Source organism: Plecotus auritus, assembly GCF_963455305.1.
Source record: "Plecotus auritus genome assembly, chromosome: 2".
NCBI classification, from domain to species: Eukaryota; Metazoa; Chordata; class Mammalia; order Chiroptera; family Vespertilionidae; genus Plecotus; species Plecotus auritus.
In genome coordinates this window covers 92,647,674-92,674,644 of record NC_137771.1, presented here as the reverse complement: position 1 = coordinate 92,674,644, position 26,971 = coordinate 92,647,674, and the positions used below count along the sequence as shown (strand labels likewise).

The following is a 26,971-nucleotide window of genomic DNA, read 5'->3' as shown; positions in this document are numbered from 1 at the left end:
TCGTTATGGGTATGAGTGTCAGCTTGAACTGAAGACAGAGGGTCTTAGGTATTTTGGCCTGACTTACAGTTGTGGTAGCGATGACCAGTGCCACCTGGCTCTGACAGAAGCCTCAATTTCCCAATGACCATATCAGCAATTTCCAATTTTCAGTTTTATGGCAGAGGCTTCTTAGAAGCTTAAACCCCTGTCCCAATGACGTCAAGTTCGCCCATTGGCTTGGAAGGTTCAGAGTTGTCTTCTGTCAACACCATGATGTCAGCGGTAATGAGTGTAGGGAAGGTTGCAGAGAATGGCGGGAGCCCCCAGAGCATCAAGTCCCCCACGAAGCCTCCAGGACCAAACCGGATTGGCCGAAGGAACCAGGTAAGCTTCTGTGGGCTAGGTGGTGACATCTGGTGGCTTCCATCTCTGAGAACGTTGGGAGAAGGATGTTCCCTTGAGCTCAGCTTGCTCAGATAAAATTGTGGATGTATGGAGATGTAAGTAGACATACCCAGAGGTTGTAATCATTTTCCAAGTGCGAACTTTTCATAGCTTACTTCCATTTCCTTTCATGGAGAAAATTATCCATGCTGTGGTGTCAATATTGGTAAAGACGCCCTGATTCTCTGCCCTGTAATTAGATTTGATTGCCAGCTTTCTTCATTTGCTGGCCAAGGTAAAGAACTTAACTTAGTCCTCTACTGTGATGTTGTTCCTTTCCTTACCCAGCTGGTTTCTAAAGCCACCTCCTTGATTACTTTTTTAAGTGTCTTCATGTTACGGAGCAAATAAGAACTGGTTATCCTGGGGCTGCTATCCAGCTTCCCATCCTTGACAAAGCACAGAATTTGGCTCCAGAGAATTCCACATAAGAGGCAATTTAGTCCTTTTGAACTTGTAGTGGGCATCGGATCAGGAGAAGAGGGAAAGAGTAAATGAGTGGGCAGGGGTTGGGAGGATTAATGATGTAGTCAAAGTCCAGTCACCTCCATTGGGAAATGAGATGGATCTTTTAATTGACATAGAAAGGGGGCACTTGCAAAGTGGTTGCTATCCTGTTAGCAGCATGTTCAACAAAGCTCAAGGAGTGAGGTAGAGAGTAAACAGTTCTCATTTCTTCTCTGAATCCATATGATATGAACCAACTCCTCCACATTGAGTTTTTGGTTTATCGGATTTAATGGGATTATATCAAACCCTCAGGGAGCAGGCAGTCTTAAGTTTGTCTAGATACCAGAAATGGAAATGAAAGTAAACTTGCTGGGATTTTTTAAATTAAAATTTTTTTATTAACAATCCTACAGTGACTGTTATTATACAGAATTGTCTGAGTACATCTATGATGGTTTTCTATCAATTCTTAAAGGTAAAACGTTAATTAAGGCTTTCAATATAATTTGCCCTCCAGTAAAAGTTGTACCAGCCTAAAATCCCTCCAGCAGCGTGGGAGAGTGTCTGTTTTCTCCACACCTTTCTCAACGCTGAACACTTGGCAGAATTAAACAGTGTTTTAGGGTTGGAGCATTGATACCTTTTTCTCTCTTTTTTTCCTTGTCTCTGCGTGCCTCTCTTCCTATGGGTCCTTGAGAAAATACTCAGCCTGCATGACTGTGGCCTGAGTCAAGAAGGAGTGCTAGCTCTGGGAAGAAAAGGTTTATTTCCACTCTCACATGACTGTCTGTCCATCCATCTGTTCGTTCATCTCTCCATCCATTCACTCGTTTCATGGTATATGCCAGCTCCTAATTCCAGCCAGGTACTGCACCGTGATGTCAGGCATTTCGGGATGAATGAGGTAGATAAGGTCACTGTCTTCTCTTCCTCCACTGTTCTACAGGGGAAAGTGGTAGGTAGGGATCACCTCTTCTTTAAATAGCCCAGCACTGCCCTGCTCAGGCAGAGTTGGCACAAGTGCAGGCTCCAGTCCTTTCCCAGTGGTTCAGAGACTATAGGTAGAGCCATAGGAGGGGACACACAGCTCTTCAGTCCCTGGGTGGTAATTGGGAGTGACCGTGTAAGTGTGGTGCAGGAAATGGGACAGGTGTGTGCCTCGGCTATTTTTCATCTACCTCCTGCGCCTCCAGAGTTCCTTGGGTTCTTCGGGGCACTGGCTCAGTTTTTGAAGGAGAGGTCTGGGCCAGAGGTAAAAAGGGAAAGACAGTGCACCGGGAGAAAAAACAAGCAGAATGCAGTGGGGAGAGAGAACACTTCATCCTTACCTGGGAGTGGGCGGGGAGGGCTGCGAGGGAGTCCTGGGAGGAGTCCCATGAGCGATAGCACCAAGTTCCAGGGCAGATTAGCCCCCCGCAGGACACCGGCACGGGTGCCAGAGCGTTTTGCTATGGAATGGTTAGTTATCACATTAGCTGCTAATTTTATCTGTCAACTCAGGAAGTGTGCTCTTTCCACCAGCGTGGCCCCAATAACTGGGTTCAGAATTCTCCAGTAGGGCTTCTTCCAGCATCATCATGCTGCCTTTTCTATTAAAAACTAAATCCGAGTTCACAGCCTTCCTTCTCCCAGAGCACCGTGGATTTTGTGGGCCCGAGTCACAGGCTGCAGCATGCCACTGCCAGGCTCAGAGCACGTTTGGGCCCAAGTTCATGATAAGCCCCAGAAGCAGTGCCAGGTAGCCCCATGAGCTGCTTCTCCCTCGAGGTGAATGAAAGGTGATTTCTTTTTTTTTTTAAAATTTGCCTCCTCAAGGAGCTGATCTCTTGGAGACTTGGCCATTTAACATGTATTTACATCCTACTGATAAATCTTCCTCTAAAAAATGTTTAATATATTTTATTGCTAATCTAATAATTCATCAAAAAGACCCAAGACTGAATTTTGGCCTGGCTGTGAGGCATTTCTCATTATGATTGGGAGTGCTCGTATTTTGTTATTGCTACTTTTGTTTTTGGTTTTGCCGTTTGGTGGTTCTTGGCCAGCTCCATTTTGAGTGCAGTAGCACTGGGCTGAGAAGGTAGGACACCCCACCCACCCCAGACACCTCTGAGGAGTGCAAGTCGCTGGACTCAGTGACACTGGCAGGCTTTTTACTATCTCTGGGTTAATCAACTTCCTTAGAATTGATAGCTGTAATTTTTTTTTTAATTTGAGAGTGAAAAATATATAACATACCTAGGTCTCAGACCCAGTGCCATAGACTAGGAAAAGGTGACTTATCCACATGGACTGCTTTCCAAGACTCCCAGTGGATGCCTGAAACTGTAGATGGTACCAAACCCCATATATACTATGCCTTTCCCTATATATACAAACCTTTTCACGTAAGGAAGCACTTTTGGCTTCTCTTTGGCAAATTCGATTGCCAGCATCACTACTCTTGCACTGTGGGGCCATCACTAAGTAAAATAAGGGCGACTTGAACACAAGCACTACAATACCTCAACAGTCAATCGGATACCCAAGACAGCCAGTGAGTGACAGTGTATGCAGCATGGGGATGCTGGACAAAGGGATGATGCACGTCCCAGCGGAGGGCAGGATGGCATGAGATTTCATCATACTAAGAATGGCAGGAAATTTAAACATATGGTTAGTTTATTTTGGAAAATTTCCGTTTACTATTTTTGGACAGTGGTTGACCGTGGGTACCTAAAACCATGAAAAGCGAAACTGCAGATAAGGGGGGACCGATGTTTCTCTCTCATCGATGTTTCTGAGACTCTATCCCTCTCCCTTCCTCTCTGTAAAAAAACAATAAAATATATTTTTAAAAAAACAAACAAATAACAAAAAAAACAAGGCCTGCTAGTCTTTGAAGAGAGAGAGAGAACCACTATAGGCAGCTATGCAGTAGACATCATGCATGCACTCCACCCCATCTGGTTTATGGTGCATTTGTTTTTATAGTCTTTAGGGTGACTTATATTTTCATCATCTCTCATAAGCCAGCCTCAATGGTGTTCCTTTTCTGTGCCTTGGAGCTCATCTTTTTTTTGGGGGGGTGGGGGGTCAGACTTCTATAGCAGTGGTTTAGGGCATGGGCTGTCGAGCAGCTGGCCTGAGTTTTAATTCTGGATCTATGTAATAGTTCATTGATTTGGGGCAGGTTACTTGCCTCTGTACCCCAGTTTCCTCATCCAGAAAATGGGGTCCATAATAGTGGCTATTTTTTTTAGTGGTTGTAAAAAAAAACATATTTTTATATGTACAGAGTTTAGCACATAGTAAGTGTTCAATAATTGGTGTTATTTGCAAGGAACAGAAACTCATTCAAATGAGCACAAGGAAAAAGAGGTCTATTGAAAATGCCCGAGGGTCCAGCCCTCCCCTCTTTCACAGGCTGCTTGGTCTTCCACTCCATTAGCAAGGACGTCTTCCCAGGTCCCAGCTGCACATCGTGGCTGGGGCTCGCCATGCTGCTGGGTCTGGCCCCAACCCTACATGCACTTTCAATTCAAGTGCTGCTGATCACCTAACTTAGTAACTTAGTCAATCCCACACCTGGGCATATAACCAGCATCTCCTGGGAGCCTGTGAAACAGATTCCTAGGGTTCAGCTCCCATTACCCCAGTGATTCTGACTCAGTCTGTTGTGAATCTGATCTAGAAATCTCAAAAAGCTCCCAGGCGGTTCTGCTGATCTTTGGAAACCCATGGATCTTAGTCTCTAAGCATCTCAATTCCACATTCCTGAGAGTGGCATCCAGGCCTTGATCCCGTTAGTTTTGGGGATGAGGACAGACCTGAGGTGCTCAGGGATTGTGTGTTGAGAAGGTTGTGATAGGCACGTCCATGACAAAGCTCCAGGAATTATTTTGAAAGGAGTTGTGTAGGTAGTAAAGGAGCTTGTCGTTTTCCTTAAAAACGTAAAATATATTGCTTTAAGGAAGCTTGTCCTGTCTTGTGTGTTTTGAGGGAACATAAATGAGCCTCTTCTCCAAGTAGTGAGCTTGTTCTTTTGTCGCCTCTGTGGGAGTCTTCATTTTGGATTTTTAGTCGCTATCACAATATTCTTATTCTTATTTACTATTTATGAGCGGTGTCAAGCAGGTACTAGCAGGGAGTAAAAGGGCCAAGTTGGTGCCTGTTGGGCACACAGCTGGGCCCGGAGGCCTTCCACCATTAGGAGGTGGGTTTTTGTCATGAGAACTTCATTACCTCTCATGAGTCCTTGGGAGCCCCGAAAACAGGTGGAAAAGAGTGGCTGGAACCTAGGTCAGACTTGGGGAGAAATGTATTCCTTTTATAGCTCTACTGTGACTTAATGCTTAATTTTTTGCCATCACTGATGATTAATTAAATGGTATATGTCTAATAAGAATACTAATATTTATTGAGCACTTACCCTGTGCCAGGCACTAGTCCAGTATTTTATGTGTGTCAGCTGAATTAATACTCATCACAATGTGATGTGGTAGATGCTGTTACTTTCCCATTTTACAAATGAGGAAACTGAGGGCCAACAGGACGGTGACTTGTCCAAGCGCATACCAGACAGACTCCAGAGCCCATCCTCTTAGCTGTCTCATTGCTACGGCTCATGAGACACAGGTGCTCATGGCAGACAGAAGAGGCACCAGTTTACTATGAGGTGCAATTAATTGTCCCTTTTATTATGTCTTTTCAGGAAATGAAAGAAGAGAAGTCTTCCTACAACTGCCCCCTGTGTGAGAAGATTTGCACTACACAGCACCAGTTAACTATGCACATTCGTCAGGTTTGCTGCTGCTTTTGTATTTTTGTTTTAAATCATTCTTCATTAAGAGAGAACCAGGTGATTTGGTATCAGTGTATGAACTGTGACTGAGTTTAATTTTGATTTAATATTTCAGTTATTTTGCAAGGTAGTTATGAAATAATTTTTGTGTGTGTTATTGTGACAAAGTCCCAGGTCAACACAGAATTTAGTAAATACCGAGTTCACTAACCACATGTAGCAGAAGACTGCATGGTATGTGACTCGTCAGCATGAACCAAACCCCTTACAGAACAGGAAATTGTACGTGTACACCCTGCTTTTTACATTGTTCCAGCCTCATGTCATGCAGCAGGGCATTGACTTGATTTGGGATCTCATTTGGTTTTTCCTCTTTATTATGAGAGTTCCTTCTCCCTCGCCTGCTATAACTGGTTCATGACAAAGTACTGATGACTCTAGTGACATTATTAAAATTAGAGCGTGGTACTAAATAATAACATCATTTACTAATTTGGGTTTGGATGGAAATGTTCCTTCTTAACATGTTTCAGAGGCCAGACCTCTCTCAACTGTGCAGATTTCAGTTCTTCCCTGGCAGCAAGACTGAGTCATTAGACTTGAAAAATGGACACTGACCATGTGAGGACCACAGTTCACCCGTTTGCTGTAGAGCTGACTGTCTTCCTGTTCGTGTTAATATAGTGGTCAATTCATCCTATGTGTCTCCAAGAAAGACCTTCAAAGATTCCAACTCTCTCTGAGCCGTGCAGAAGTATTTTTCAAAATCAAAACATGAAAATAGAAGATCATACAGAATATTTATTTGCCTGTGTTGCTGATCAGTCTTGACATTCAGGAAGATATTTAAAATGTAACAGAAAAAAATAGCTGAGAAGCTTTACTGGTTTTACTATAAAGCTCTGAATTTGCGTTACTGAGTCTTGACCCATCTTAAGTGACCACTGTGGTGATTGCTTTCTACAGCACAACACGGACACCGGAGGGGCAGACCATTCGTGCAGCATCTGCGGGAAGTCTCTGAGCTCGGCCAGCTCCCTGGACCGCCACATGCTGGTGCACTCTGGCGAGAGGCCTTACAAGTGCACTGTGTGTGGCCAGTCTTTTACCACCAATGGGAACATGCACAGGTGGGTGAGGGCCACCGTGGCCTGGTGGCCTCTCAGCCATCATCAGAGAGGGGTCTTGCCTAAAAACATTAGGAGTTCTGAATCCTGTTCACTGTATGGAAAAGCTAGAGATGGTTTTTGCTTGTGCATACTGTCTCCGGAGCATTAGAGGTGTCTCATCGTGGGAAACAGAAGTACCTGGGCTAGGTCTTTGGCCCTTTGGGGATTAGGGTGAAACACAGAGTCCTTCTCCTTTGCCAATTGCAGTTTCTTTGTTCAGGTGCCAGAGGTGGGCAGCTTATCAGATACAGAGGAACCCTCAAGGAATAGCACAGTAACCTTTGCCTTTTTAAAACTAGTTGCATATGCATCCTCGGTTCCCTGCAGGTGTTTTTCTTACGAAAAATTTCTGGGACCTTTGAATAAATAGTTAAGTTGCCTGGTTCTGGAGCTTTAGGGTAAGAGACAATAAAAGAAGAAATAGAAAATCTGATAAATTACAGGAATTTGCTTCTGACGGGGAGAGAGGCTCACTCAGAAATGGGAGGGAGCTCAATGGTGGACATATTAAAATTCTGTGGTATGAGCCAATGGGAAATACACTTTATAGAATTACTACATATGTTTTGAAGGGTTAGAATAGACTTTTTGTTGTTAATCTTCACCTGAGGATATTTTTTCCATTGAGTTTTAGAGAGTGAAAGGGAAGGTAAGAGGGAGGGGGTGGAGAGAGAGAGAGAGAGACCTCGATGTGAAAGAGACATATGATGGGTTGCCTCCTGAAAGCACCCAGGCTGAGGCCAGAGATTGAGCCTGGGGCGCATGCTCTAACCACTGAGCAGCACCAGCTAGGGCAGAACAAACTTTTTAAATGTTTTTGTTTTAGCACAAACATTTTAGGAACATTAGAATTTTTTTTAAAGAGACTCAAAATTTTACTTTCTCAGAAAATCAGGCTATTTTTATTGTTCTGTATTCTCTTTTAGGCTTTCTTTTTTGGGGGTGGGGTGGAGGGTTAAGCCTCACCCGAGGATATTTTTTCCATTGATTTTTAGAGAGTGGAAGGGAGAGGTGGAGAGAGAAACATCATCGAGGTGAGAGAGACACATCAATTGGTTGCCTCCCACACGTGCCCCAACCAGGGCCAGGGATGGAGCCTGCAACTGAGGTACATGCCCTTCCCCGGAATTGAACTCAGGACCCTTCAGTCTGAAGGCCAACCCTCTATACATTGAGCCAAACCAGCCAGGGCATACTGCTTTCTTTTTAAAAGTTGATCAACATCTTGTTTTCCATATTTATTTCAAAAGAAAGTTTTGTATAATTATTGTGAAATTGATGTTTTATTATATATAAATACTAATATGAGATAGTCCTGTTAATTCCACCTAAAATCATTTCACGAACCACTGATGGTATACTTGGGACATACAAGCATAATGGTAAATTCCTGGATTTTGAAATTAGGCACCTGATTTCAAATTTCAGCTCTGCCACTTGAGCCATTCTTTTTTTTTTTTTTTTTTTTTTTTTTTAATTTTTTACAGATAGAAAGGGAGAAGGATAGAGAGTTAGAAACATTGATGAGAGAGAAACATCAATCAGCTGCCTCTTGCACACCTCCTACTGGGATGTGCCCGCAACCAAGGTACATGCCCTTGACCGGAATCGAACCTGGGACCTTTCAGTCCACAGGCCGACACTCTATCCACTGAGCCAAACCGGTTAGGGCTTGAGCCATTCTTGAGCAAGTTACTTAACCTATGTACCTCAGTTACCTCCTCTTTAACACAAGGGTTTTAATATCATCCATGTCATTGTACTAAGATGAGGACTAGGAAATAAGGAGTTCAGCACATGTCTGTTTTTGCATTTCTAAGTAATACCACAATAATTTAAAGCCTAGGGATTTCTCAGTCTGCACTAGAAGTTAGAATATAGTATGACTCTCTGAAAGGTATCAGTATTTTAAAGAATTTTTACAAAGTGTTTTACTATTTTCCCCCCTATACAAAGTTCAGTTTTCTCTCTTTGCTCCTCCTCTTCTCGTAGGAGTTTTGGGTATAAAGAAGGAAGTGAATACTGTTGCTATTTTAAAATATATATTACCTTTTAGCTTTTTGCTTTTTTTCGCCATATCAGCCTGTTGGTATGACTTTGCCTTCTTTTTGCTGTTTTGTTTTGTTTTGCCTGCAGCTCCTATCTGCCTCAGACCTCCCAAAAAGGTCTCCCTCATACCTTCGCCCTCTTAAAATCTGGGCCTAGAGGTGTTGTTGCCTGTCCCCTTCTGGGGCAGTTCCCCTGCTCTCTCCTACTGAATCTCCTGCTCAGGGGACTCCCCAGCTCTAATTTGGCAGTGGGCAATGGGGTGCATTCCATCCTCCTTGGCTACTTACTGCTTATGATACTCCATGAGCCATCTCTGGTCTTAGGCCCAATCACGCCTGATTTAAAAAATTTCTATTTTGAGACAATAACTGTGATTGAATATGACACATGTTAAATACACCTAAAGAAAGGCATACTTACTGCCTTTACAGTGATGTCTCTGACAATGCATTTTGTAAATAATTTTAACTAAAGTTATAGTGCACTATGCGTCTGGCACTGGACTAAACGATTTCTATTTATTTGTTTACATCTTTATGATATATAATTTATGTACTATTCATTACATTTTACCCACCTAAAGTATGCAATTCAGTGGGTTTAGTATATTCACAGAATTCATGCAGACATCACTATAATCAATTTTATGATATTTTCATCACCCCAAAAGAAACCCATACCTATAAGCAATCATTTCTCATTACTTCCCACCCTCCAGCCCTAGGAAAACACTAATCTACTTTCTGTCTTTGGATTTTCATATTCTGGACAGTTTATATAAATGGAATTATATAATTATGGTCTTCTGTAACTGGCTGCTTTCACTTAGCATAATGTTTTCAAGATTGCTGTATGTTGTATGTAGCATGTGTCAGTACTTCATTCTTTTTTGTTGTCAAATGATAGCCCATTGTGTGGGTACCACATTTTACTTACCTCTTCAGTTGGTGAGCAATTGAGTCATTTCCATTTTTTGGCTATTATGAATAATGCTGCTATGAACATTATTGAACAGTTTTTCATGTGGATGCATGTGTTTATTTCTCCTGGGTAGATACTTAGGAGTGGAATTACTGAGTCATGTGGTAACTCCATGTTTAACATTTTGTGGAACTGTCCCACTGTTTCCTAAAGCAGCTGTAGCATCATTTTATATTCCCACCAGCAGATGAGGGTTCCAATTTTTCCGTATCTTTGTTAACACTTGTTACTATCTGTCTCTGTCTTTTTCATTACAGCTATCTTAATAGGTGTGAAATGGAATAGGTGTGAGTTACATAATTTTAATTCTTACACTTACATCTATGATCTGTTTGGGGTTAATAATAAGGATTTAGTTCTGTACTCGCAGTTCTGTTCCCTTGATCTCTATATCTTCCCTGAGGCTAACATGATATTAATTACTGTTGCTTTTTGGTAAGTTTTGAAATCGAGAGGTATGGATCCTCTAACTTAGATCTTTTTCAAGATTGTTTTGGCTATTCTGAGTTGCTTGCATTTCTATATGAATTTTAGGACTAGCTTGTCAGGTGTTTGTTTTCAAAAAAGGCAGCTGAAATAATTACAGGGATTGCAAAATGTGTGGATCAATTTGGGGGCATTGCCATCATATTAAATTTTAAATCATGGAATATTTTTCATTTACGTAGATATTACTGGATTTCTTTCAACTATTTTTGAGGCAAGTTTTTATATTTTGTTAAATTTATTCCTAAGCTTTATTCTTTTTGGTGGTATTGTAAGTGGAATTGTTTTTTAATTTCATTTTTTAAATATGTTTTTCATTGATTTTTTTTTTAGAGAGAGAGGAAGGGAAACGGATAGAGAGATAGAAACATCGATGCAAGGGAAACATCAGTTGGCTGCCTCCTGCTTGCACCCGACTGGGGATTGAGCAAATCCGGGCCTGTGCCCTGACTGGGAATTGAACCAGTGACCTCTTGGTTCATGGGTCGACACTCAACCACTGAGCCCCACCTGCTGGACTAATTTCATTGTTTGTGCGTTGCTAGTGTATAAAAAATACAGTTCAAACTTTATATTGATCTCATTTCTTACAATTTTGCTGATTCACTCTAATAGTTACTTAGTAAATTCCTTAGGTTTTCTGTATACAAGATCATGTCATCTGCAAATAGAGATAGTTTTACTTCTTCCCTTGAAACTAATCTGGATGCCTTTTATTTATTTGTCTTGCCTGCTAGCCCTCATTAGATCCTCCAGCACAATGTTAAATATAGGTGGAGAGAATGGACATCATTGTCTTATTGCTGATCTTAGGGATAAAGTATTCAGTCTTTTCCCATTAAATATGATAGTAGTTGTGGGTTTTTCATAAATGCCCTTTAATCAGTTTGAGGTTCCTTTCTTTTCATGGTTTGCTGAGTGTTTTTATCATGAAAGGGCGTTGGATTTTGTCAAATGCTTTTTCTGCATCTTACTGAGATGGTCAAGTTTTAATGTTAAACTAACTTTATTCCTGGGATAAATCCCACTTGGTCACAATGTATAATTATTTTCATATATTGATGGATTTGATTTGCTAGTATTTTTTGCCAGTATTCATGAGAGATATTGGTCTGTAGCATTCTTTTCTTAGGATACCCTTATCTGGTTTTTGTATCAGGGTAATTAATACAAGCCTCATAGAGTGAGTCAGGATATATTTCCTCCTATTCTGTTTTTTTTTTTTTTAAAGACTTTCTGAAGTGTTGGTATTAAGTCTTGAAATACTTGGTGGAATTCGCCAATGAAGTCACATGGGCTTTTCTTTCTGAGAAGTTTTTAAATTACTAATTCAATCTCTTGTGACAGGTCTGTTCACATTTTCTATTTTTTCTTGAGTCAGTTTCAGTAGTTTATGTCTTCTCTATAAGTTATCTAATTGGTTGGCATACAGTTGTTCATAGTATCCCCCCATAATGCTTTTTATTCTGTGAAATGAGTGGTATTGTATCTTCTTTCATTTATGATTTTAACTAGAGTCCTGGTGCACGAATTCGTGCATGGGTGGGCCTCCTCTGGGTGGCCTGTGGGGATCGGGTCAGTTCCTACCTGCTGTTCTCGCTCATGCTGGCCCCACTGTGCCTGCCATGGGCTCGTGCCCAGTCAGTCCCAATCGGGAGAGGCTTGCGCTGCTGCAGCAGCACTCGCCAACCGTGAGCCCTGAGTCTGAAGCCCTCCCGAGGGGAGTGGCCTGCGGGATCGGGCCAAAACCAGCTCTCCAACATTCCCTGAGGGTTCCCAGATTGTGAGAGGGCGCAGGCCAGGCCGAGGGACCCCACCAGTGAATGATCGGGCCAGGGAGGGACCTTGGGAGGGCTCTAGGGCATGTCCAGCCCATCTCGCTCAGTCCCGATCAGCTGGACCGGTCAGAGCGTCTGCCCCCTGTGGTCAGTGCACGTCATAGTGACTGGTCAACTGTCTGCCCCCTAGTGGTCAGTGCACGTTGTAGCAACTGGTCGACCAGTCGACTGTCTGCCCCCTGGTGGTCAGTGCACGTCATAGCGAGTGGTTGAGCGGCCTTAGCATATCATTAGCATATTACACTTCGATTGGTTGAACAGTTGACTGGTCACTGGATGACCGGACACTTAAGCATATTAGGCTTTTATTATCCTATCTAATAAAAGAGTAATATGCAAATTGACCATACCTCCACTACACCCACAAGCCACGCCCACCAGCCAATCAGGAGTGAGTATGCAAATTAGCCCAACCAAGATGGCTGTGGTCACAGAGAGAGCAGGAGGCTTGGGTTTCCCTGGCAATGGAGGAAGCCAAGCTTTCTGCCTGCCCTGGCCTGCCTTGGCCTCCGCTTAAGGCTACAAAGTTTCAATTATAGAAGATAAATAAATCCAAACAAAAATGGCCGCAGCCACAGAGCTGGAGAGAGCAGGAGGCTTGAGTTGCCCCGGCGATGGAGGAAGCCAAGTTTCCACAGCACTGGCCTGCCTTGGCCTCTGCTTAAGGCTACAAAGTTTCAATTATAGAAGATAAATAAATCCCAACAAAAATGGCTACGGCCACGGATCAAGTGGGAAGCTTGGCTCCACTCAAGGCTACAAAGTTTCAGTTATAGAAGATAAATAAATCCCAGATATGGGGCCTCCACTTGAGTCTCTGGGGGGTGTGGCCAGCCTGCAAACCACCACAGGCCCCTTGCCCAGGCCGCCCCATGCCCCAAGGGAACCCCCACCCTGATCCGGGACACCCTTCAGGGCAAACCACCGATGCACCAGGCCTCTATCCTATCTAATAAAAGAATAATATGCAAATTGACCATCACTCCAACACACAAGATGGCTGCCCCCATGTGGTCAAAGATGGCTGCCCCCATGTGGACACAAGATGGCCACCACAAGATGGCCTGCAGGGGAGGGCAGTTGGGAGGGACCAGGTCTGCAAGGGAGGGTCGTTGTGGGTGATCAGGCCAGCAGGGGAGGGCAGTTAGGGGTGACCAGGCAGCAAAGGAGGGAAGTTGGGGGCGACCGGGCCTGCAGGGAAGGGCATTTGGGGTGGATCCAGGCCTGCAGGGTAGAGCAGTTGGGGTGGATCTAGGCCTGCAGGGTAGAGCAGTTGGGGGGGGACCAGGCCTGCAGAGGAGGGCAGTTAGGGGCAAACAGGCTGTCAGGGGAGCAGTTAGGCATCAATCAGGCTGGCAGGGGAGTGGTTAGGGGGTGATCAGGTTGGCAGGCAGAAGTGGTTAGGGGCAATCAGGAAGACAGGCAGGCGAGCATTTGGGAGCCAGCAGTCCTGGATTGTGAGAGGGATGTCCCAGATTGGAGAGGATGCAGGCTGGGCTGAGGGACACACACCCCTGTGCACAAATTTCGTGCACCGGGCCTCTAGTATAGGATAATTTGAGTATTTTCTATTTTTTTTTTCCTTAGTCTAGCTCAGTGGTCGGCAAACTGCAGCTCGCAAGCTGCGGTTTGCCGCTCTGTTGACTAATGAGTTTGCCAACTACTGGGATAGGGGCTTAATCACAAGGAACAACAACAGCCTGTAATTATTGGAATTGAGAGTCTAGGTCAGTGCTTGGCAAACTCACTAGTCAACAGAGCTGCAAACCGCGGCTTGCGAGCCGCATGTGGCTCGCGAGCCACAGTTTGCCGACCACTGGTCTAGCTTAACACTTGTCAATATTATTGGTCTTTTCAAAGAAATAACTTCTGGTTTCATTGATTTTCCTCTTCCTTTTCTGTGTTCTAGTTTATTAATTTTTTGCTGTAAAAGTTATTTTCCTCCCTCTGCTTGTTTCAGGTTTAGTTTGCTCTTTTCCCAGTGCTTTAAGGTAGAGAAGATAAGGTTTTTTATTTGAGAATTTCTTTTTTTTAAACATAGGCATTTACAGCTATAAATTTCCCTTTAAACATTGCTTTAGTTGCATCCCATAAGTTTTTGTGTGTTGTGTTGTTTGGGTATAATAGTACATGGATAGACTTAAAAATGATTTTGAATTTTTTATAGCACAGCCCTTGATATTATCTTAATATACATTTCTCATTTATGAACAGCATATATTGGAGTTGTTGGTAAATTACTGTTTATAAATATTTTTTAAAGAAGGCCCTAGGGATGTATGTTTGTGTAATTTGGGGTTTTGTGCTGATTTTACTTATTGTGCAACTTCTTGGTTTGGGGGAGAGGACTAATTGTTGGGGACCAAGTGCTAGTCCTAATTCTGCAGAACTTTGTAGCAATTGCTTAATTTTTCCGTACTTTAACAAAATGCCATAGTAAAACCTCATTTAAAACTTGTGCTGAAAAATGTCATAATGTTTGAAAGCATTCTGAAGGCCTACAGTGTACTATGGGAATGTCTCCGATGGGGTGGGGGGGTGTTTCTGAGTTCGTTTTGTTAGCATTGAAGGCACCCTTGTGATAATCTGTGGGTGGTGTGCCACTCTTAGCTGTGTGACCCTGGACAAGTTATTGGGCCCTCTCTGTGTCTCAGTTACTTCATTTGTAGAAGGCAGTGATATCTGTCCTAACCTGGGAACATTGTGGGGATTCATGAACTAACCCATGCAGAGCACTTAGGATGACGTTTGTTAAATGGTACTTATAATAAATGGCCACTAATGTTGTTTGTGTCACTGAGGGAGAATACACCAGTAAGCATTCATGGAATGCCAGAGAATAAACAGAGGTGGTTTTGTCTTTGTTTTGCTTCTTGCTGTATGAAATCTATAATTTCAATAACAATACTTATTTAGCATATTTGAGCTTATCACATAACATTTATTTTATGTTCTCTGCAAAAAATTGCAAATAATGGGTTAAAAGAATATTTGGTTTTTGGTAATCAATCATAATCATTACCATCTTCATTTGTTGGTGAAACTGTACTTTTGGAAAAAAACTATGAAAATGTGAAAACAGTTACAAAAATGTGCCAGAGAGAGTAGAGTTAGATTTATTTGTCCCGGTGGATCTGTTCCAGAATCCTAAACTCGAATGGTGAGCTGAGATCTCTCCTAAGCACATACCTATGTTACATTAATCAGGGGCCAGAGCTGTCCCAGGACGTGTGTGCAGGAATGAAATAGGCGTGAAAACCCACACCGATTAGCTGCATCCTGGCTTGAATTTGAAAGCATGGAAGGAAGTCAGTGGACTATGAGTTTTGTGCTGAAGACCAGAGCTCTTGTTCTCATGTTCCTTCTGTTGGTTCTACTGCCTGAGGTCTGAGGACCAGCAGGACTGAGTAGAGCCAGAGCTGCCTGTGGGGCTTCAGAGCCCATGCTGGGCTGTGGGGCGAGGGACCCTCCAGCTGCGCTTCCCTTGCCTCTGAATGCCCAGGATTGTGCAGGGCCCCTGCTCTGACAGGATTCCCTGTGTATGGATTTGAAGATGCATTTCTCTGAGGCTCAGTTCCATAAGGCTGGTTTAGGAGCATGTAGTTCACCTGCCCCAGCCTCCTGCTCACCCCTCCCCTATTCTGAAGGTCATCTGCACATGCACATGTGACACGTATCTCCGTGTGCGCACATTCCTCCAGGTCGGCCTTGCCTGCTGGTGTTTACTGTGAGCAGCTGCTGTGGGAGACAGGTCTGGGCTCCACCCAGACCTGTGTTGCTGCAACACTCGGGAAGCTTGCTCTGCATCTTACAGCATGTATAATGAGGACCCCAAGACCTCCATCCTTTTCAGTTTCAGGTTATTTTTAACTAATATTGATGTACGCGTTGTAATCACCCACTTGATAGAACAACTCACTTTATTTCTTTTAAGCACTAGTCATTTTATGAGGATATGTTAGTTATCTTTGTTTATACGATCAGTCTTTTTTTTTCTTTTTCTTAAATTGATTGATTTTAGAGAGGAAGGAAGGGAGAAGGGAAAGAGGGAGAGGGAGGGAGGGAGGCAGGGAGGGAGGGAACATTGATTTGTTGTTCCACTTATTTATGCATTCATTGGTTGATTCTTATATGTGCCCTGACTGGGCATCAAACCCACAACCTTGGCATATCAGGATGGTGCTCTGACTAAACTACCCGGCCAAGGCACGAGTTAGTCTTTTTGTAGAGTTTCCTTTATCTTAGTTTTATGAGAGGGCCATCAGCACATAATCATCCCAACAGAATTGTTAGTAAAAGAAAATAAACTTCACAGAATCAGGTAGCATATTAAGTTATGTTAATCATGTTGACAGTTGCATTGTAAGCTCTGATAAAGCCCATAACTTATAATTTAATTCTAGTAAATAAATTTAAATGATATTTTAAAAGTAAATGTATATTTACTAACTAGGGAGACTAGAGTCGATGCAAATTCGAGCTCATTTTGAAGAAGGTTGGGGAAGAGACCATCTCAATTTATTACCATATCTGGTACAGTATTTCAAGTTGCCACTTCCCTGTCTGCGGATTTTGTGTTTTTGAGGTTAGAAAATTCTTTATCCCAAACCTTTCTAACCACAGCTTAGTTCCTGGTCAGAATAACAGGTTGCCATCAAGTACAAAATATGTATCACGGAAACATCACTGCAGCTCCAGCTTTTAACTTCCCAGAACTCTTTATCAGTTCCTCCCACGTTGAAAACTTGGATTGAGTGGTGCTTGTCTTCCAAAACAAACTTGGGAAACTGAGCCAGGGCACGCCCTTGGGAGAGCTGGATGTAGGAAAAATAGCATGGAGCTTTATGATTTGCAGAAGTTTCCGGAAAGTGCTGGGCTGCAGAGCTTTGAAGAAGTAATGATACTTGAAAAGAGGATTGAAACAGACCTCATTTGGAAGAAATCCTATCTCTGAAATGGGTGTTTTTTTATTTGTTTGTTTTTGCAAACTGTAATTGCCTTGGGAAAATGGAAATTAACTCCCACTTTGCTCCTTGTTTTACAAACTGTAGACTTAAGCTATGGAGTATGTGTTACGGTAAGAACACGCTAAAGTCCCTGGCAGGAGCAAACTTTCCTAACTAACTCCTCCATGTATTCTCTGGGGAGCAGGGATGTGTTCTCATTTCTGCTATGGCACCAGGAGGGTGAAGATGAGGGAGGGAAATCGCTGGAACTTCCTCTAGTTGTTTGCCACGGGCTCTCTCCTCTGCAGCGGCCGTGGCTTTGTCTGTTGCTGAGTGCAGGAGCATAGACCTGAGGATGCCGTTGGGTAGTGGACAGTCTTCAGGAACAGAGGCTTATGTGTCCCTGTTGTGCTGGAAGAAATATTCGCCGCACAGAAATGCGACCTGCTTGTGACAAATGAGACCACGAAGGCTCTGGATTTAGCGCCACTCTCCAATGCATAGGCGGAGCCAGCCTTGGCACGCACAGCCCAACTTGGGTATTTGAACAGGTGGCCAGCATTAAAGGACAGAGGAGCAGAGGCAGGACAGTGTCTTGGAAGGGGATAGTCGCTTCTTTACCCTCAGAGCCCAGCAGGAGGAAGGCCCTGTGAACTTGTATCGTGATAATATCGAATTTCTAAAGACACGCTGTATCTAGCTTTAGTGCTTGCCTTCTTCTCAGGAGTGGAGGTGACCCTCCGAGTCAGCTAGTTCCATCTTGAATCAGTTCTTAGTCACCAGGCGCCTGCTCCCCTGACAAACTCCTGTGAGGGAAGGAAGGTGTCGTGCTAGTTCACATGGGAAGAAATTATTTTTAATATAAAAATCTGTGTGTCACCCAACCCAGGACAATATGAACATTTGCTTCCTTTGAAATGCCTGTTTAAAAAGGGAAAATGATTATATAATAACATTTCAGTTACCTACAACACTGGGAGAAAGTATCTTTTGAGACTGCTCAGAGGCCTTGGCACATTTCGTCCACTGACGGTGACCAGTGTTCTGTGACCACATGTGCAGCTCTCTGTAAAGATGGTTGAGGGCTGTGCACATGAGGTGTTAATGCTACAGACACAGCCCAACCCTGTGAACTGGCCCGGACATACGACCCTCACAAGGTGGGTGCTCAGTAAGTACTTGGTAGTGTCCTGGGCATCCAGGCAGTTTCTGTACATTTAGTACTCTGTGTACTGAAATAGACACAATTTAGGTATAGTTTAAAAAACATTTCTTGAATAAGCATTGAAACTTTTTTCTTTTTAACTAGAAAAAATAATTCTAGGCTGTTTGATTATTTTTAAATGTTGTTAGCCTTTCTTTACATCTCATTGACTGGAATTGAAACCTGTTTGCTCTGGTTTTAACTTCAATAGTGGTTTAAACAGAGGTGTGTCCTCAGAGTGCTTCCTTCCTCTCTGGGGAGGGCCTATAATGATGCTCCAAGGATGGCGAAGGGAGCCTCCCTTTCTTCATCTTTAGCAGGGTAACATTTTGCTCACAGAGTTTGTTGTTGTGAGAATTAAATGCTATGATATATACCCAAGCCCAGCCGTGGGCAAACTACGGCCCGCGGACCGGATCCGTCTGTTTATCCGCTTCTCTTGCTCTCCCCTCCGCTCCTTTACTTTGAATTTATATTAGTTCACACAAACGCTCCATCCATGCTTTTGTTCCGGCCCTCCGGTCCAGTTTAAGAACCCATTGTGGCCCTCGAGTCAAAAAGTTTGCCCACCCCTGCCCAAGCCTCTGGTTCATATAAGATGTTCAACAAATTATAATTCCCTTCCTTTCCCGTCTCCCTTAGGAAAACTTAACCCATCGGTGCCTTCTGCATGCTGGTAAGACAACGTATTTACAAAACCAAGAAAGTAGACTCTGTGTACCCTTCAACCTGGAGGGTCCGTAGGCTGTGTTCTAAGAACCTAACAGTCTGAGACGGTGTTTTGTAAAGTAGCTGTGTGCCTTATGCCTAAATTTCTTTTACCAAAGTGTGCAAATCTGTACTATTCGAATGCCTTTTGGAGGGATTTCTTGTTCTGAGGTGTTTTTACATTTCTCATGTGGATTAGCATGTATGCCAACAGGTGAGCATTTGTGGTCCCTTTCAGAATTCTTTACATCTTAGAAATCGTCACAGCATAGGAAGCTATCATTATTCTCTGAGAAAAAGAACAGGTCAGTAGATATAGGGAATTGTGACCTTGCACACCTGAAACTAATATAATGTATGTCCATTATACCTCAACTTAAAAATAAGGACTGGGCAGAGAGATTTGCCACAGAATTGTATTACTCAAATAAGATAAAAAGCATAAGAAAATAGCAAAGCTTTCAGTTGGCAGTCTCCTGTGCAGACTCTTATTGTATTTGCTGACATTCTCTAAAACATTTCCCTTCTACTTTGTTTTTTTTCTTTTTCAGTATTCCTTAACAGTCAAAATAATTTGGGTATTTTTTAAAAAGGATATTTCAAAAATGTGCTCACTTTTGATTCTGCATTTTTTCTGGAGGGTAGTTATGCCAAAGAGCTCTCTCATAAAACTTCCCAAGCTCGGGACACCGGGGAAGCCTTTTTCATACTAAAACTGATTCTCGAATTTACGATCTGCTTCATAATTAAATAGTTGATTATCACTTGGCTGGATGGATGCTGTTATTTATAATTTAGGTTCTCTTCTGTTTGGCAGAGGCAATGATTGTCTATTCATTTGTTTTGGAGATTAAGCAGATGCAGAAAAAATGTTCTCTTACATGCAGGCAGTATGGTGGTTTTGACATATCTTGTTGAAATATTTCAAAAGTTCAGTTGCACCAAGTAAGACTGATGAATGGCATCGCAGTCTGGAGCACCTTTGCTTGCCCACACTTGAACAGCCTGGCATTTGTGAGAGCTAGAAATTAGGTCACAGAAGGGAAGGTATGTGTTTGCTGGGGATAGGAGGAGGAGTGGAGAGCTGGCCGCTGCTCTGGAGTGCCCTGTTCTCCTCTCCCATCATGCCCTCTTTGCTGTCCTGACAACTTTGAACAGATCCTGAGTGTGTCCCGTCTAGTGTTATAATACAATAGTATTAAAGTGAAGAGGAGGAGAAGGAGGAGGAGGAGGAGGGCGAGCCTGGTCACCTGCGTCAGATCGCAGACTTAAACCTGCAGGTGCTGGCCGCAGTCCCACCACAGCACGTCCTGCTTTATGCCTTGCATTTTTCCGCCTTTGTTTAAATATTCAACCTGCCCAACCTGTTTGGGCTGAACAAGCTAGTGCTAGCAAACATCTAAACGTGCCCATTCACTGTCAACGTTTTTCTGATTTGTTAAGGAAGGTGATTAGCAACAAAATCTGCCCCCACCCTCTACTAAAAAGTAAACCAGCAGCACAGAAATGTTAGGGTACATGTGCAGCATGTTGGGTCCTACTCAGCTCCTCTTGGGCGTGTGTATTGCACCCGTGGGTCTGTCGCCTTTGGCATCCTCCAAGACGCTGGGTTGATGGAGAGCTTGTTGGCTTTCAGTGGAGAGAGATTTTGTATTTCCTTAAATGGGGTTCATTGATATGTGGTGTCAGCACTTAATTCTTCAAAGGGATTGTTCTAGTGCTACAGGAGGGCACACTGTTCAGCTAAGATCGGAAAGCGAACCTTGGCCCCTTCTTCCTTGCTCCTTCTCCCCCGGGCTCCCGGTGCTGGAACTGCGTGTTCCTCTCCCTGCAGCACATCACCTGGTGATGTGTCACCTGTGGCCAGCAGAGACCAGTGTGTGCCTCCTTAATCCCGTATTAGGTAAAAGGTGACTGCACTGCTACCAACACGTGGGGGCTCTGTTGCTGGCTGGTGCTCACAGGTGGCATTTCTCTTTGGATTCATTTTCATGATTTTTCTCTCAGAGATGAATTGATGGTGGTATCCCATTCCTTCTCTGCTCTTTCTCTCGGCCCCTCATAATATGACATGGCGTCCCCATAGTGGTGGTGACTCCTTTTCCCCCCGCACTCCTCCCTGCTCCCAGAGCCCACACCTACCATTCCCCAGGCGGCGGCAGGCCATGGAGAAGGACCATCCTAAGCACTACTTGTTCCTCTTCTGGAAGCGTCTGAGCAGCAGCAAACAGTGACTTGGCACCAGCTTATTGTGGTGATAATCATCTCTTCCTCCTCTGCAAGAAGAAAGAGGATGTGAAGAACTAGCTTCTGCCATCTTAAGAAAGTCAAAGCTGATTCCCTCAGGGCTGGAGTGAGAAAAGGTCTGTGACTTCAGCATTTCCATTCTGCCGTGAGGCTGAGGTTTGGGGGTTGGCCTAACTGTCGATCCTTAGCTGTTTGCCACAGAAGCATGCTCCAGCTGTGGGGAAGGTGGTGGCTTCCCTTAGGGATGATGGCTTTCTCACTGAGACCATGGGTTCCTGAGTCCTGCTGCAGGGCCAGCTCTGAGTGTGGAATTGGGACCCCAGCTGTATGGGAAGGTGGAAGAAATGGAGGGAGCGTAGCCTGGGGAAGCTGCCCAGAAATACCTAAAGGAAAGTGGCAATTTTCTACTCCTCAGGATTAGCACAGGGAAGGTCAGGCAAGGCCATGTCATCTCTGCACGGATGAGAGGGTTCTCTTTGGGTCTGATAGAGGTCAGTCAACTCATCCTACCTCTGAGGTCTTTTGTTTGTTTTTTAAGAATTTGTGATTTTATATGGCAATATATACTGTGTATTTTTTGTGGGTATTATTAAAAGGTATCCAGGGAGCCAGATAGTGTCAGAAGTGTGTTATAGCAAATGAAAATTTTAGCAAAACTAGGAAAAATAGTACATGAGGGTTTAGGGTGTACTGATTCTAAAGCATGATAATTAGGAACAGGATCTAGAATTGAGATTTTTTTTAAAGGTTGATATTTATTGATATGGGCCACCTGCCAGGCTCTCCTACTCTGTGTTTGAAAGTCAGGAGGGTGACAGAGCTTCAGAATGAGCGGTAAAGGGCCCTCTGTTTCCTCAGCAGACAGTAACTGGAAGACATTGTACCTCAATTCTGATCTGTGATCAGCAGCTCCCAGTGTCAGCATGGAAGTGGGGGAAAGGAATCAGTAGCCAAAAGGTTGCCTTTCTCCTTCCTGAAGGATGGCTTGGGAGATTGGGAACACTGAGGGAAAAATACTCTTCAGGCATCATCCTCTCGGCTCTTTCGGTCAACAAGGAAGTGTTTGTACCAAGGTCTTAGGTGAGACCACGATGAAGTAGGAATTACCATCTCCATCATGACAAAGGAGATAGGAGCATCCTGATGGGACAGGAGAGCAGGCCTGGGGGTCTAGCCAAAAATGCAGTCTTGCATCGGGGTTGAAGAGCTCTGGCTGAGGAGTGGTGGGGATGGTGAAACTGAACCCCCAGCACACCCCTGTTTTGAATTAAGATTCCTTTTTATGGAGTTTCGATTCATGGTGTCAGGATGCAGTCAACAAGGCAGCAAGTGGGACGTGGTCTTTAGACACCTCCTTCATCTTTTGGCCCTGAGCAGAGGCAAAGACAGCAGGAGTAAACTTGAGTATTAGCACTAAGATGCAGTCCTTCCCTCCGCCCTCGCCTGTGCGGTCACATTGCCACTGTCGGATAGAGCATGTGGAATCCACTGGCTCATGTTGGGGTAGGGGCAGCATCCGGCATTTCAGGAAGCACATCCCGAGAGCCTTGGGAGCATTTCCACAGCCAGCCTGCAGACAGCAGAAACGCCTCCCTGAGGTTTGCACTTCACGCTAGGCTGACTTCTAGATCTTTCTGAGAGTGCTGTCTCCTGGGTCAGCAAAGCTGCTTACCCCATTGTCCAACCTTCCTCCGCACCCAGGTACAGCTGGTGTGACCTACCTTCTGGATAAGCATGACTGAGCCTGAACAACACCCAAATTACTAGAAGGTGCCTTTGAGCTCACAGGTGGGGCCACACTGGGAATGGCTTGATTGATGCCTTGCCATCCTCTACCCCTCCACCCCCCACCCCATTCACCTCCATCTTCACTCCCCATCCCCTCGTTTGGTGGCACAGGACTCTGTGGACATTACAAGTGTCTCTCACAAGCTCCCCACCCTAAACTCTCCTTCTAGACTTGTTACATAAACATACACTAATATTTCTGCAGACTTTCTTTTCTTTGACCCACATGTAGGTTTTAGAGCTGTGGTGCTTCTGAATCTCATGCATTCTCTCTGGTTGTCACAAGGCTCTGCTGGAAAAGCAGAGTGGAGATGTGTCTGTGATCAGGCTGTAAAAACCCCTTTTAAACCTGTTGACTTGAGTTTGGCGGCCCCGAGCGGTACTGGGTACAGTTTGTGTACAGTAAACTTGTGCAAGGACTGCTGGTGAGCCAGGGAGAGGTTTAATGCTTATATCCAAAAAATGTCAGTATCTGAGTCAAAAAGTTAACCAGATCCTCAAACCATATGAAGGGTTAGAATTTTCCCTGTCATCTAGTGACTCTCACACGTGACCTGGTATGAATATCACCTGGAGGGTGTGTGGACACCCAGGGTGCTGGGGCCAGGCCTGAGAACATGCATTTGTAACAGGCTCCCGGGTGATGCTGATGTTGCTGATCAGAGGACCACAGCTTGAAAACTAGTGCTCTAGACAGTGGTCGGCAAACTCATTAGTCAACAGAGCCAAATATCAACAGTTATTGAACAACGATTGAAATTTCTTTTCAACAATGATTGAAATTTCTTTTGAGAGCCAAATTTTTTAAACTTAAACCTCTTCTAATGCCACTTCTTCAAAATAGACTCGCCCAGGTCGTGGTATTTTGTGGAAGAGCCACACTCAAGGTGTCCAAGAGCCACATGTGGCTCGCGAGCCGCAGTTTGCCAACCACTGCTCTAGGAGGCTGGTAGTATTCTCCTGGTACACTTCACAGACGTGAAAACTGAAACTGAGGTCACCTAAGTAACTTGGGGAGTCTCCATGGTTTCCAGGTGGTAGAGCCAGGACGCGGCCTGTGCAGGTCTTGCAGCTCCCAGACTGCCTAAGACTTCAGTGCCATCACGTGGTCGCTCTGCCTCCTACACTGTCTTCCCACTCAGATTTGCCTTTTTTCATCTATCCCAATTCCTGCTGGCTTCTCAGAGCAAGCCAGTGCTTGAAAGGTTAAGAGTTTACTTCTGTTTCTAAATCTACAGATTTGCATACCTAAGAAAGGTTCAGCAGAAAGTTCCCGTGTTTGGAATTGGAAACAAGGAAGTTCAGGGAGGGAGGAGGGTCTGTCTCCTTTGAGTTACTGGGTTGGCGTTCAGCTCTTGTACTAGGTGTATCTGGTTTAGCTCTGATATATTCTTTACCCTTCTGGACAGCACACCCTAGCTACCATGGATCTTCAATTTAGACTGTTTCCCTAGTTTAGGAATCATCTGCAGCATTTGTTTGGTTGTTACTCCAAAAGCCCCTCTGGGTGTTATGAACAGGAGAAAACGAAAACGTCACTTGACTCTTGAAAGAGCTCTGATAAAATTCTTTCCTCAGACCAGGTGGGGCAGGATTTCTACTACTGAAGTGGCATACCTCCAAAAGAAAATTCTAGAATTTTATGCAAAAAGCAGATGCTTACCTTGAGTTTGCATTAACTTCTCTCTACTGTGAATGTAGGTATAGTCTTTAATGCATGAATACAGGTTAATTCTAGTAAAGAAAACATTAGCATGTGTCCTCAGTGTTCACAATGGGCTGTTTTTTATTAAAGGCTCTTGTGTACTGTACAGTCTCCTACCGAGTTTGCGAACATTAAATCCTATTAAAGGAAGCTTATAAGGTATCTTGGAAACTGAGGACATACATTGTAGTGATATTGCAGGTGTAACAGAGTTTCTGCATATTTACTTCATCCTGCCCTCCATTCAATGATTCAACAAATACTTATTCATTCCTTTATTCAGCCATTCAGCCATTTTGGCAGATATTTGTTGACCACCTACTATGTGCCACCAGGGACTAGTACAGAGAAGAAGTATAACATCAACACCTGAACATTGCTTATTTCTCATCCTGGCCAATCTGGAAAGTGTGAAAAGATGTTAACTGTTCAGGTGCAGAATGGAGGAGACAGCTCTTAGGAGCTAAAGTTGTGGCGTTGCTGTTAAACACACACAAGGAAACCCCAGCTCTGTTTACACAGCCTCTGGAGGTGGTGGTCCCATCCCTGTGGCTTTCACTCTTGGACCAAATCCACATTGGTACTCACTTCTGACCCAACATTTTGTGAAGGATGTTCACAAATTAGAGAGTATTCCAAGGTTAGTAGTGATTTGGTATCATTTGACAGAAGAGAGCTGAACTTGGGGAACTGGCTGAAGGAGCTGGAGTTAATTTTAAGGAAGCTTTGGAGAAAGGCAGTCATCATTCTGAATGTAGACTGATTCTCTGTTGACCCTGAGGACAGATAGACAAAGAAGGACAGAATTATTGACTTAGCATGGGGAAGATGTCTTTAGCAATTAGCACTTGAAAATGGAGAAGTCCCTGTGCTGTAAGTCGTCACAGAACTAAGTGATGGTGTGTTTATATCTGAATGGTGGTAGCTAAGGGTATTCATTTTTCTAAGTTAATTTTGAGTTACTTATTGAAAAGGGTGGGTTTGGTACTAATTCGCCTCCCTTAGTGTTATCATACTTCCTCAGTGCTTAGATGCTATGAAAAAATGCTTTTTACATTTCTAAAGTTGGAATGTACCATCCAGTAAATGTGAAAGAAGCTTGTTGGCCTTTCTTTTTTCCCTCCAAATACTGATACTAAGTGGTGGTCTCCTTAAGTCACTAGAACAGAGCAGTTACCTAGAGGAAGGCTGTTTGTTTTCATGAACTTTCTCAAGGCTTAGTGACCAAGGACTAATACCAAGCACCCTTTCCTGATACTCTAAGTGGGCGTTATGTTTGGGATTCTTTTCCATTCTCTGCCGCTGAGTCTCTCTGCTCCATCACACCGATTCCCCTAAGGACAGAGGTTTGGCCTGAACCCCCTTCCTTGAGGCCCATTTCCTTGAAGGTTAGGCCACGTCTAAGCTGCGGCAGCTGGTTGGGCTGGTCCTCTCTGGGCAGGGGCTGGTCCTCTCTGTTGGGGGCCCCTCCATCTTCTAGAATGTGTCTGTAGAACCAGAACAAGGAAAGTCCGCATCTTACCCTCCACATGCTCAGAAAGGACTAGAGGGTGTCGTAGAGCAGATGCTGTGAGGGAAAGGCGTTGTCTTGTCTGTGTCATTGAGTCGGTGAACTGAGGCCTGTGCTGTGCTGCTTGTGGTTCGAGAACTTCTTCGCCTTTGCATCCTCAGCCTGTCTCCCCTGAAGAAGGCGCCCCCAAAAGTGAACTGAACTTCTTTTCACAAGTGTGATAGGATCATTTATGAAAACTCTGCTGTTCTTCCCATTCCTATGAACGTCTCCAGTACAGTAATCCTATAGAGGAGTTATTTATAAAAAGCTGTGGCTGCATTCTGACGTTGGGCACAGGTGAACCCGTCAGAGATGATGATGGTGGTAGTGATTGTCATTAGGAAGACTAAGCCTTTTATGTCATAGTGCAAGGACATTGAAAGTAACTGTCTTTTTTTTTATAATGTCATTCTTTCTTTCCCTGTTGGTCTTGATACCTTGTTCTTAGGATGTTTGTTTTAGAACTTGATAAAAAGTTAGGTCACTTTAAATCAGCTATCCATAAAACTCTGTATTGTAATATGTATATATATTATGAATATGTAATACTTATATGTATAGTTCTAGTCTCATAGATGTCATGGTTGTAACATGTAACTTACTCATTTTATTGTCCCAGCTATTCCCATGAGCTATTAA

At 43.8% G+C, this 26,971-nt stretch overlaps 1 protein-coding gene across 1 annotated transcript in view; it reads left to right on the top strand.

Moving 5' to 3' along the window:
* RREB1 (ras responsive element binding protein 1) overlaps positions 1–26,971 on the top strand; it is a 139,673-nt gene that overhangs the window by 66,966 nt on the left and 45,736 nt on the right. The window contains exons 4-6 of the mRNA XM_080656910.1: positions 154–366; positions 5,570–5,659; positions 6,626–6,789. Coding sequence (XP_080513036.1) covers positions 196–366; positions 5,570–5,659; positions 6,626–6,789 — 425 coding nt within the window. The 5' untranslated portion in view covers positions 154–195. The remainder of the gene's footprint in view (positions 1–153; positions 367–5,569; positions 5,660–6,625; positions 6,790–26,971) is intronic.